General features: G+C 47.6%; 2 protein-coding genes across 2 annotated transcripts in view; both read left to right on the plus strand.

Moving 5' to 3' along the window:
- The window catches only part of LOC118535567 (uncharacterized), an 81,167-nt gene that overhangs the window by 14,497 nt on the left and 53,618 nt on the right, over window positions 1-13,052 (plus strand). The window lies entirely within an intron of this gene.
- On the plus strand, window positions 213-9,733 carry LOC118535573 (uncharacterized). The gene is made up of 4 exons (XM_078063062.1): window positions 213-3,779; window positions 6,181-6,264; window positions 6,372-6,493; window positions 7,802-9,733. The coding sequence occupies exons 2-4, from the start codon at window positions 6,215-6,217 to the stop codon at window positions 9,067-9,069; spliced, it is 1,440 nt and encodes a 479-aa protein (XP_077919188.1). The 5' UTR covers window positions 213-3,779; window positions 6,181-6,214; the 3' UTR covers window positions 9,070-9,733.

Below are 13,052 nucleotides of genomic sequence, written 5' to 3' on the forward strand. Positions count from 1 at the left end.
CTCTCCAGGGCGTCCCGATCAGCCTCAGAGGGGCTGGGACCACGAGACCCCAGGAGGGATGAGGGGTGGGGTGGGGGCAGCCAGGACCCTTAGGAGGGGTCGGGGAGGACTGTGCGGGGAATGTGCAGCCTGCCCCCAGAGGGAGGGGCGCAAGTGATCTTCCCCAAGGGCTACTGCGAAGCACCGAGCACCGCGCGCACGGGTCTCCCTCTGGGCCCAGCCTCCAGGCAGCGCGCAGCGGTGTGCCTCGGGGGAGGTGCGCAGCTCGGTGGCTGGAGACCTCCTGAAATCCCTGTCACCAGAGGCGCACTGAGAAGTATTGCTTTACATGCCGGGTGGCTGGGAATCGGGGAGCCAGGGGATAATTACCCCTTCTTGTCGGGATCGCGGCTGGAGAGCGGTATCTCGGGTGTATTGTTGGGATGGGGACAGGGTCCGCACTTTGAGAGGCAGACTTGGCTACACTCGGAAGGAAGGGCAACGCCGAGGAGCGCCGAGCAGGGCACTGAATGCCAAGACAGGAAGTCTTCCCGGAGGGCTCAGGCAGTTGGCGCAGTAAACAAGCCAGGCAGTAAGTGCTCAGTCAAAGGCATCTCTTGGGGGCGCCTGGGTGGCTCAGTTGGTTAAGCGACTGCCTTTGGCTCAGGTCATGATCCTGGAGTCCCGGGATCGAGTCCCGCATCGGGCTCCCTGCTCAGCAGGGAGTCTGCATCTCCGTCTGACCCTCCCCCCTTTCATGCTCTCTCTCATTCTCTCTCTCAAATAAATAAATAAAATCTTTAAAAAAAAAGGCATCTCTTGGGGACTTTCCCCAGAGTTCAGAATCATCCCCTCCCCCTGGCCAAATGGAGGAATAATTCCCCTTTAAGGGAATTATTAATTATTACTAATTTTAAGGATCACTCCAACACGGCAGCAGAAATTACACTTGGAGAGGCATATTAAAGAATTTATTATACTCACAGGTCCTAGAAGAGAGAGGCCAGATGCAGACTCAGGAGCCAGATGGAGGAGAGCTCAGGAAGCCGGTTCAACCAAGCAGGAGGGGAGCAGAGAGAGACAGAGACACAGAACAAAGACCAACAGGAGTCAGAGACAGGAGAAAGCAAGAAGGAACACTTGTGGCAGGGGCCAGCCTTATCACGCTGGTGCATTGGTCACCTGGTGTTCACAGCCTGTTTGTGGGGATGTTGAAGCATCAGGGACATAGGAAGTTTAAAAATTTTAGTTCACTGAGTGTGTGTGTGTTGTTTGATTGTTTTATGGGCTACGTTGTGTTTGGGTGTCTCTAATAGCATGTCTCTAAAAATAGTGATAAGCGTGAGACTGAAAACCTCCACCTTCTTCTCTTTTGTTTGTGGGTTCAGGATTCTTTTTGTTGTGCCTGTGACATTAGATTTCTAGTAAATATCTGTGGCTGATGCAAAGTAGATTAAACTTCATTTCCTATTTAGAGAAAAAGTGATACAAAGGTTGCAAAAGTTGGAGAGCAGGAATGACCAGGAATTGTAGATGGGTTCCATGTGACCCCGACATGTAACCAGATGTAAAAGTGCTTTGATAGACTCTGAACTCAGCACTCGCTTTGGATCTGCGGAATTTGTTGGGATTTCTAAAGCTTTCGCCTCTCTCAGCCTTTGATTAGTGATAACTTAGTCTGTCTAACTGCTTAAGTCCCAGTCAGAAAAACTGTGGGGTGGGCATTTTCCTATTACTGTCCCTGAAAGAGAGATGTACCCAGCTTAATCCCTAATTGTGCCTGCACAAGGAAATGAGATAGGACTTTATTTGTCCATGAATGACTGCAGTTCTTAACAGCATGTTAATCTAGAATTCACTGAGATTCATAGAACATTTGTAGACTCAGTTCACCTTTTTTATTTTTAAATATTTTGATGACTTTCATCTTACATAATTGTACACTTTTACATACTCTCATTGAATTACGTAATTTTTAGCTTCTATTTTTGGCATTGCTTACTAAATATTTGCCCTAACTCTTGGAAGAAATACACACATTTCTAAGTGGTTTATTTATGTGCTCCATACACACTTGTTAGAACAGTGCGTAAACCTGACACTTCAGATTCCGTGTTTATGATTACTCTTCCAGCTACTCTAAATGTCCTCTTCAACTCTCTCTCCAACCTGTTATTGCTCACTGTGCTCATGAATGAAAAAGAATCACCTTTTGGAGATAATAGCCTCAGAGTGACCAAGGTTCCAACACAGACACATGCTCTCATACCTAAATGACTTCTCAAAGTCACTGAGGTCTTAAATTTTTTCACCCTTCCCTGATGTTTCCCCAGAGCTTCCTGCCACTATCTTTAAAGAAATACATAAACATTATCAATAACTCTGTCATTTCTATTTCACTACTGTCTTTCTGAGATAATCTGAATTCCCCTTGCAGAACTTTCCCTTCAGTAACAGAAATGATCATCATTTCCCAGCAAGCTGATGAGACCATGCAGTTCAGGTGCTCCCTTCCTCTTGAGATTCAGATACCCCCTTAGTATTGGGGTTCGATGCTCCTTTTGCACTTGTGCTGCAAGTGTGAAAACTGCAGCTACTGTCCCATACCAAAGTAGCATTTGTTGGGGCGCCTGGGTGGCTCAGTTGGTTAAGCATCTGCCTTCAGCTCAGGTCATGATCTCAGGGTCCTGGGATCAAGCCCCACCTCAGGCTCTCTGCTCATCGGGGAGGCATCTTCTCCCTCTCACTCTCCCTCTGTGCTCTCTCTCTCAAATAAATAAATAAAATATTTTTTTAAAAACAGCATTTGTTTAGTTGCTCTCCATTTGAGATACATACCAAATTCCTGAAAGGAGTTGGATATCTTGGAATATGGGGAGAGAAATATCCTGTGGATTAAACTGTTCCTCAATGGGTAGGACACAGTCACAGTATATACGCGGGAGAGATGTTTTCTGTGGGAACCAGAGGCAAAGCTTCACCCTTGTGCGGTTGCTGCAGGGCAGCCTCCACCTCCCTCTTCTGATGAACCTGTCTAGAGTCTTTTCCTCCTGTTCCTGACCAAACATACTGAAACTCACAAAACTCACTTCTAACTCTTGAGGTTTCATGCATGTGAAGAACAATAAGATGATGTTTATTAGTTTACAGCTAAGAACGTACATATTTTATGTCGAAATGACTTGACGGAATGATATGTCCACTTGTATCAGTAGCCTTTGGGGACACCTAAAATACTGTTTTATTCTCTGGGAGCCTGCTGAGCTTCATGGGGTCTGAAATCATGTTCCTAAGAACTTTTGAGCACTTGCAGACAGCACCCCCTATAAGTCTGCGTGAATCCCTTAAGGAAGCCTCCGGAACCTTACTAGACCCTCGCAGAACCTCAGAGCCTTTGGGATGGTTCCGGTGGGGAGCATCCTCTCCTCTACCGCCTCTACTACATTACCCAGAGGGCGCCGCGCGGAGAAGCTGCGGGTTGAGCCAATGAAGGCCCAGGATAAGAGCTCTTCCGTGCGTTTAACAGCGCTTGGGGCGGGACTTCCGGCGTCCTCGTGGTGGCGGTGGTTTTGGGTGTTCCTGGGTTTGTTCCGGCCCCGTCAGGCCGGTTCGGGACTCTGGTGACAGGACCGAGAAGGCGCAAGGAGAGGAGCTGTCCCTGCCGCACAGACTGGGGCCCCCGGCTAGCGACGCCGCCCGGGCTGCCCCGCGCCGGGGGCCGAGACGGGGACCGCCGGTCCGGGTGTCCGCTCCGCCCACCGAGCCCGATGGCGGCGGCCGCGCCCAGGGACCGGGCTCAGGTGAGCGCTCGTGCTCCTCCCTCCCCCGGACCCAGAGCCCGAAGGCCCGAGCGCGGGGCGCCGGCTCGCGTCCCTGCGGCCCAGGCCCCGGTGTCCGGGACAGGGAGGCGGCGGCGGGCGGGGGCCCCGTGTGTGAGCGCCGGCGTGCGGGAGCGGGCTCCGGGCCGAGGGCGGCTGGGCAGAGGCTGGAGGGGGCTGCGGCGGGAGGGTTCTGCCCTCGGGGGACAGCGCGTGAGGCGGAGACGCCTGGACTGCGGGCCGAGCTGTGGTTCCTCTGTCCCGAGGGCCCTGGGAGCCGTCGATGGTTGTGAAGAGAAGAGGGACACGGTCTTAGGGCTGTGAAAGTTTGCACGGGCTGCTCCGAGGGAGAACAGGCTGGGCCGGGAGTGATGAGGACAGCGAGGCCCTGGGAGGTTGAGTCCAAGTCACAGAATTGGGAAGAGGGAGTACTGAGAACTGGAGTACAGAGTTTATTTAGCCTTTCAGCCCAAGGTCTGGCCTCCAGGGTTGGGTAGGGGTACAGGGGAGGTTCGAGCCCGCTGAAATACCCCATGGCCCCAGCCTGTCTGACTTGCTTCTGCGCGTAGTTCTCTGAGGCTGAAGTAGCACTTACGGAACCTACACAGTGAAGTGGAGGGTGTCCCTCCCCTCACTGGTTTGGGTCCCAGCCGTATCAGCTTTGGGACTGTGGTGTCCTGGGACTCTTCACCTGCTTTTCTGCCAGCCCTTTTGGTTTGGTGATCTGGGAGAGATCCCAAGGGCAGGGGGCAATCTAGATTACTTTGAGTCCAGGTTATATGGACTCAAGGGTTATATGGAGTTCTTATTTCTGGCCACCAATGGAGAGAAGTGTAGACGCTTATCCCAGGAACAGGGCACAGCATTTAGAAACTCTTAGGAACAAAGAGCAGGGGGACTGGAGTTAGTTTTGGGAATGGCTGCCTGAGACGTAATGGGAGATTTGGAACAGAGGAGGGAGATGATCTTACCCAGGTTTAAGTAGGCTCCATCTGGTTGTAGAGTGGAAAACAGACTTCGGGATTGAGGGAAGAGGAAGGGTGACCAGGGAAGAGGCGACTGCGATAGTCCAGGAGAGTGTTCATGGACCAGAGTGCTGGCTGTGGAGGTGGGAGAAGTGGTTGGATTCTGGATCCATTTTTCAAGAAGGGCTGATTTTGAGGGCGAGAGAGAGAAAGGAAAGAGTCGGAGATGACACTAAAGTTTGGTCTTAGCAGCAAGAAGTGTGGAAGTTAGATCAACTGAGATGGGAAAATCAGTGGTAGGAGTGATCCCCCATTGGGGATATCAGGAGCTTTGTTTTGGACCATGTTAAGATTCTAGATACTTCAGAGACCAAATGAGTAGTGGCATCAAATGGGCACTGGACACAGGTCTGGAAATCTGGAGTGGGGTTTAGGATGGAGGCATCCAAAAGTGGTGACTAGTATGTGCACCAAGGTGGAGCTGTGGATCATATTTAGAAAGTAGAATTCAGCTCATGGCAGTAATGTTATTAGCGGGTCAGAAAGAAGAGTAAGAGTTCCAAGGGCTGGATCTATTGCTCAGGTGCCTGTTTGGGGGTTATGGGTATCATAAATACAGATGTAGGACAGAAATAACCACGAAGGGCGTATGTGGGGAGGCTGGTCTTGCAGGTGGCCAAGACTTCCAAGGGAAGAGTGGACGTGAGATAGATGAAGAGAACTATTTGAGATAAGATGGGTTTATTATAATTTTGTGGTGGGCTTTGGTGGGTTCTGGGGTATTTGCTGGTGTGTAAGGTCTGGGGCAAATGTGGTCATCTGTGAGAATCACTGTGCTTGGTATGGGTACCAGTATGGCTGAGCTTTGAATGAGGGTTAGGTGGAAAGAGGAGAGTGTGGCTGCTGGGGGACGGCAGGTGCACACAGAAGTGGGAGAGGGTTGTGTGTATCTGAAATTCACATATGGCTCCATGTGACTAATGTTGAAGCAAGAATTAGAGACAGGCGGAGAAGGCCTTCGAAGCAGCATCCAGGGCTATCCCTGGTGTTGGGCTCCATCGGAGGTCTGGGGTAGGACTGGATCCTATTTGAATTTGCCAACTTCTTTCTGGATGCCATGTACCAAGTAGTATGGAGCGAGTCCAGGGAGATGCATATGGTGTGGGGCAGGGAGTTGGCAGTGGCTGTGGGGATGCAGCTGTGGGGTGTGAGGATGTGAGAGCTGCACGTGGAGAGAGGGAGTGTGAATTTATGGTCCTGGGCCCTGGTACTGGAGACTTAAGGATGATAGGTGACCCCAAATTTTATTGTGAGGCATGATATGGAGGACTCCATGGAAATTGCCTGGCAGGAAGACATGCAGCCCTGTAATCCAGTTCCTGAATGTAGATGGTGTCTCTCTGCCTACCTGCCTGCAGTTGCTGAGAGCTGGGCACATTGATTAATAGAACCATGAGGAAAGAGCAGTACCAATGGCATCAGGTCCTGGTTTCTCCTCTCAGGTGGGGAGCTTGGGAAGGGGATGGGCATGGGGTAGATGTGTGAGAGTGGATTGTGGGTCCTCAGGAGGGAGGCTGTGGTTTCATCTGTCCCCAACATGACAGGACAGTGTGACTTTGGAGGATGTGGCCGTGTACTTCTCCTGGGAAGAATGGGGTCTCCTTGATGAAGCTCAGAGACGCCTGTACCATGATGTGATGCTGGAGAACTTGGCACTGATAACCTCTCTGGGTAAGTCCATCACACCTACCACAATGACCTCGGGTAGCAACTTTGCCTTTCTGCTTTTCCCTACGGGCTGCTCTGTTCTTCCATCCAGACCATGGGCACTACATCCTTTCCTAGTTCCCTGGGTAGGTGCTGTTGTTGCTAGGACTGGATTGTTCGCACTGCCCTCTTCTCTCCCTACTACCTCAACACCTGCTGCCCTGAAGTCTAGTAGCAAAGGATTCTAGGTAATCCTTCTAAGTCTTTGCAGTCAGATGGATCCCACCTTGCTTGCTCCCTCCCTGGCTGGGTGACTTCTGCAGATCCATGGTACCTACTTACTTCAGGTTTTGCTCCCTTTTTTCTGATAGTTCTACATGCCTACATGTGCCAGGAATTGCCATCACTGACATGGACACTACTATGTGCACTATGGGCTGCTTTTGGAGACCTTTGTGTGAGGTTCTTTTTGTAATGTTTAGTTTTCTGTGATTTGTCATGTGGGCTGGTAGTGGCCACTTACATGTCCTGTCTTTTCCTTAGGACTTACATTATCCATGTCCCATGTAGTTGCTCAATTTGGGTTGTGGGGGAGACTTCTGGGCACTTCACAGAATGATATGACTCCTGCCATGGCAGGAGGGGCTAGAGGAGGCGTGGCCCTGCTGATTGGCAGCTGAAACAGGACATGACATCAGGGCTGTGTTCACCTAATACCAGGAACTTGTTCGAACTAGTGTTTTGGTGCCATTTCCATTGGCCACACCTCATTTTCACCTTTTCTTCCCTATTCTTGATACTTGACTAGTTTGTCATTTTTACTCTGACCTCTAGTCCCTGGCTGCTGGCACCTTCCCTGCATCTATCAGTTGCCCATTCCTTTCCACTGCTGCCATTGCAGTGTGCCCAGCATTGGCTCATGCATGACAGCTGGTGAGCACATATCCTCAGTAGTCCTTGAACACTAGCTACTCACTAGCAATCATTTTTCTGTTCCTGGACAAAAACTTCTTCATAATACTCACATGTGAGCAACACCCCTCCTGGAGGTCATTCTGAGAGGAGTAGGTTGGAAACTCTGCCTGCTTCTCCTTAACTGTGCTGCGTCGCATTCTTAACTTCTTTCATTTTGTGAGGCCTCCCTACTTCTTAGAGGAGCCTTTTAGAATCTCAGTACTGCAAAACAGCCCCTTCCTCATCTTGCCTCCCAACTTCTTCGTCCTGAGAACAGTCTCATGTATTCATTCTTTGGTATGTCAGGCACATATTTATAATGTGGCTGCCACCTGTCCCCAGAGACAACATACTTTACTAGCATTTCTCTGTTTTCAGATTGTTTGTGTGGCATAGAGAATGAGGAGGTGCCTTCTGGACAGAATGTTTCTCTGGGAAGAATGCCACAAATCAGGTCTTCAGAGCCAAATCCATCCACTGAGAAGGTTCATTTCTGTGAGATGTGTGTTCCTGTCATGAAAGATATTTTGTACCTGGCTGAGCATCAAGAAACACATACTGGGCAGAAATCATACACATGTGCGGCATGTGGGAAACAATTCTGTTTCAGTGCAAATCTTCACCAACACCAGAATGAGCACAGTGGGAGAAAACCCAATAGCAAGGACATGGACAGGGCTTCCTTTGTGAAGACCTGTAGAAGTCATTCATTAGGGAAGCCTTTCACCTGTGAGGTTGAAAAGGACTTCTTGGCCAGTTTGGGACTTCTCCAGCATCAGGCCACTCCCAAAGCGGTACTGAGTATACACAACAGTACTAAGTGTGAGGGTTCCTTTCACAGTGGAAAAAGTTCTTACAAATGTGGTGAATGTGGAAAAGCCTTCTGTCGCAAACGTACACTTGTTCAGCACCAAAGAATTCACACTGGAGAAGGACTGTTTGAGTGCAGTGAATGTGGGAAAACCTTCAGCTACAAGCATACATTTGTTCAGCATAAGACAGTCCACACTGGAGAAAAGCCTTTTGAGTGCAGTGAATGTGGAAAGGGCTTCAGGTTCAAATATAAACTTGTTCAGCACCAGCGTACTCACACTGGAGAAAGGCCTTATGTGTGTAGTGAATGTGAGAAAGCTTTTGGATGCAAATCCAAACTTGTTCGGCACCAGAGAATTCACACCGGAGCAAGGCCTTATGAATGTGCTGAATGTGGCAAATTCTTTAGACAAAGTTCTAGCCTTGTTCAACATCGGAGAATTCACACTGGAGCAAGGCCTTACGAATGTGACGAATGTGGGAAGTCTTTTAGCCAAAGCTCTATCCTCATTCAGCACCGGAGAGTTCACACTGGAGAAAGGCCATATGAGTGCAGTGAATGTGGGAAATCCTTTAGACAAAGCTCCAGCCTCATTCAGCACCGGAGAGTTCACACGGGAGCAAGGCCTTACGGGTGTAGTGAATGTGGGAAATCATTTAGCCAAAGTTTTAGCCTCATTCTACATCGGAGAATTCACACTGGAGAAAGGCCTTACGAATGCAGTGAATGTGGGAAATCCTTTAGCCAAAACTATAGCCTCATTCAACACCATAAACTTCACACTAGAAAAAGGCCTCAGGAGTGCAGCCAGCCTGAGAAAGTTTTCATTTAACAGTCTTCTCTGATTCAACACCAAAACCTTCATTACTCACATCAGTTTTATGAATCAGATGTGGAAAAACCTTCAGCCAAGATCTAAACCCATTCAGCATGAAAAAGAAATTCCACGTAAGATAATGGCCTTAAACCTTCAGGGAATATGCTATCTCCTTGTTCAGTGTGACGGCACTAGAGAGCCTCTGTGAGGAGCCATCTACCATGCATTCCAATCAGGAGTTTTCAGGAGCTGCATTTCATATTCTGACCTGCTCAGACCTTGCCAGAACTCTGTCACTGCCAGTGGTCGCAGAAGTTATCTCCCTCTGACACCTAGCAGGTCCTCCTCATGGCATGCATGTCACCTTAGCATGCTCAGAGAAGACAGATGTTTGTGCTCTCTCCCGTTCTCTGCTGGAAATCGTAGTCTGAACCCCTGGGGTGGGAGCTTCCCATTCCCTCTCTCTGACTATGGCATGGACCTGATCCACTTTTTGCCCAAAGAACTCAGTCTAGGAACCACTGATATTTTGCAAGTTTTACCTTCTTCATGGCATTGTTGGTCTTATGCAATATTTTTTATGGATTTTCCAGCCTCCCAAGTCACTGATGTGGGACCTGTCTGCCTCACATTTGCTCTGATTTGTGCAATAATAAAGGTCTTATTAAGTCACATTTAATCTTAAGATTTTTATTCATTGTGTGGAGTGGGTTGAAAACAGTTGGGCTCTGCTGTTGTGGAGAGGTAGACAGCTTTCTTGAGGACCTCAAGGGGGCAGTATAATATCAGAGACTACCTCTCACTATAGTTTTTACCTAATCAGCATTCCTATCTGGGTTAAAAAAAAAAAAAAAGAATAATTAATTTGGTGTTTGTCCCCAGCTCCTGGCACAGAGCTTCTAAAACCCTTGGGATTTCCTGGATAAGAGTATCTTCTATGATAGTGAAATGGCTCAAGGTGGAAGACAATAAAGGAACTTCAGGATGGGAGCTGGTCACCAGACATTAGAGGGTTCTAACTTTAAGCCCCACCCTTGACATCTGGGGAGGGGAAGGAGCTAGAGATTGAGTTCATTCACCAGTGGCCAATGATTTAGTAAACCATGCCTATGTAATGACACCTTGATAAAATCCCCTAAACAGTAGGGCTTAACACCAGCCAGCCAGGACGGGGGTGCACACTGATTCTACTGTGATAGAGGTTCTTGCTCTTGGAATTCTTTTTGGAACTCACCCTATGTACCTCTTCATATCTTTGTTGATTTGTGTCCTTTATAATAAACTAATAGTAAGTATAGCATTTTCTTGAGTTCTGTGAGTTATTCTAGCAAATTAGCAAACCTGAGTGGGTGGGGACTCAAGGCAACTCCAAATTTGTAGTCAGCCTGGTAGAAGTGGGGGTAGTCTAGGGACCCTATTTGCGCCTGGCATCTGAAGAGACAGTTGTAGGACTGAGTCCTTAACCTGTGGGGTCTCTGCTAACTCCCAAGCAGCTAGTGTCAGAATTGAACTGAACACCCAGTTGGTGTTGGAATGACACATTTGGTATCAGAAAAGGCCATATACTGCATAAGGCCTTCTAAGAAAGACTACAGGTATCTGTGGTCCTAATTTGTGGCCTGGATGCCAGGATTTTTGTAGGCGCAAAGATCACCCTGAGGAGGGTACAGTTGTGACAACCAACAATGCTTTTGGAAAAGGCTAGTACATGATAATTTCTCCCAGTTACAGTGATGGAAATCAGCAGCACTTGAATTATGCTTGAACATGACATTAAGGCCTGATTGTCTAAAATGAATTAGGAAAATGCAAAGTGCTTAATTTTTCTCTGAAATTATTGAGATGCCTGAGTATTAAAAGCAGGGTTTGTTTGTTTTTTTTTAAGATTTATTTATTTGAGAGAGAGGATGTGCACACGTGTGCATGGTTGGGATGAGGGGCAGAGGGAGAGAGAATCCCAAGCAGACTCCCCACTGAGCACAGAGCCTGACATGGGGCCCAGTCTCATGACCCTGAGATCATGACCGGAGCCGAAATGAAGAGTTGGATGCTTAATCGACTGAGCCACCCAGGCACCCCTTAAGACCAGTTTTAAAAGGCCTCATGGGAGCTTGGGAGTTGCCTGAGAGGCTCAATCTGTTAAGCGTCTGCCTTAGGCTTGGGTCATGATCCCGCGGTCCTGGGATCGAGCCCTGCGTCTGGCTCCCTGGAGTCTGCTTCTCCCTCTTTCTCCGCCCCTCCCCCACACTTGTGTGCTCTCTCTCTCTCTCTCCCCCTCCCTCGCTACCTCTCACTCTCAGATAAATAAATCTTTGAAAAAAAAATAAAAGGGGGCGCCTCGGTGGCTCAGTCAGTTAAATGTCTGCCTTCGGCTCAGGTCATGATCCCAGGGTCCTGGGATCGAGCCCCTCATCGGGCTCCCTGCTCGGCGGGGAGTCTGCTTCTCCCTCTCCCTCTGCCTGCTGCTCTGCCTACTTGTGCTCGCTCTCTCTGTGTCAAATAAATAAAATCTTAAAAAAAAAAGGCCTCATTAGTAATGGAAATCTTATTGACACCATTGATGGTGACTTCCTCATTGCACAACGTCCACTTAGATTTTTATCGGCCCAGAGAAGCTTTGCTGCATTCTCCATGTTCTATTTGCTCAGTCATCATCTCAAAAAAAGAGCCTCACTTGCAAAGCTGAGATACAATTCTTTTTTTTTTTTTTTTGAGATACAATTCTAAGGTGTTTTATTGTTTATACCCCAAATCTGCAATCTTTGATCTGACATCCAGATGCTAAGAGCTTCTTGAAATCTTATTTTTGCTTTATACACTAACCACACTTCAATTCATATATGAACTCAGTAGCATCTTTATGATGTGTTATAGGCTATTTGTAGCAGAATACATAATTCCTATTTATGATTCTGATGGGAACTTTCCTTACAGCAAAACCACTAGATCCAAAAAATTAGGGAAGTGTACTTGCACCCTACCCCAATAACCCTTGGCCCAGTGGCACATGGCTGCCATTTATATCATGGAGCATAAGCTGGTCGCAGATAGAGGGGAAAGCCAGATCCACCGTCTGGGGTCACAAACACGTTCTCTACTCTAGAGCCATGTACATCCCTGTGCTCAACAATTACTGCTCTAACATTCCGCTGTTGCCATTGGCTAAAAAAGACTCCATATTTTGATTACTAATTGGGCTTGTTGCCACCACCATCAAACCTCACATCATTAAGTTGGGAGAATCCAGAAAATCTAGGACCTCTCTTCTAACCTGAATTGTCCTAATAATTATCTATAAAGAGGTCATTCCATATACTCAAAGAGCTGTCATTACTGATCTGTCACTTAAAAGCTTCCGAAATCCTAGTCAAGGACCTTCCCTCAATCTTCCAGCTGTCCTCTACTCCTGCAGCCCCTTTTGCTCTTCTGTTACTTGCCTGTCCATCTTGATGTTCCTAGTTCAATATATTCACTAATCTCAAGAATGCCAAATCTGTTTTTTACTTTAAGAAGTTCCTCCAGTATTACTTTTGTCTTTGTTAATATTCTGCCACATTTATACAGAGAATAGAAGATCATTATTTGATATTGTTTGACAACATCCCTGCCTCCTAAATCTAAAACAAATCTCTTGTGGGCTGCCTGTGTTGAAATGGAAATGATGCCTCCCCTCAATTTAGCATCAATCCCTCCATCCTGCCTATGACTTTCCCATGTCTTAGCTTCTGAGAGGTTTTGTTCTTGATTTATCAAATCTCTTGACTAATAAATCACCCATCACTGATCTTCAGTCTCTTAATCTCCTTGACAAAAAACATCAATACAGTTTGTGTACTTCATAAAATAACTACCCTTCACTCTGAGCTAGTACATTTTCTTTTCTACTATTGCTCTCCCTCATCCTTTATTGCTAAACTTTTACAAGCATTTTCTCTCCTTTTGTTTCTATTACTTCAGTTCCTATGTAGTTCTCTACTCATGTGTATGAAAGTTTCTGT

Source organism: Halichoerus grypus, chromosome 15 (assembly GCF_964656455.1).
Source record: "Halichoerus grypus chromosome 15, mHalGry1.hap1.1, whole genome shotgun sequence".
Classification (NCBI taxonomy): Eukaryota; Metazoa; Chordata; class Mammalia; order Carnivora; family Phocidae; genus Halichoerus; species Halichoerus grypus.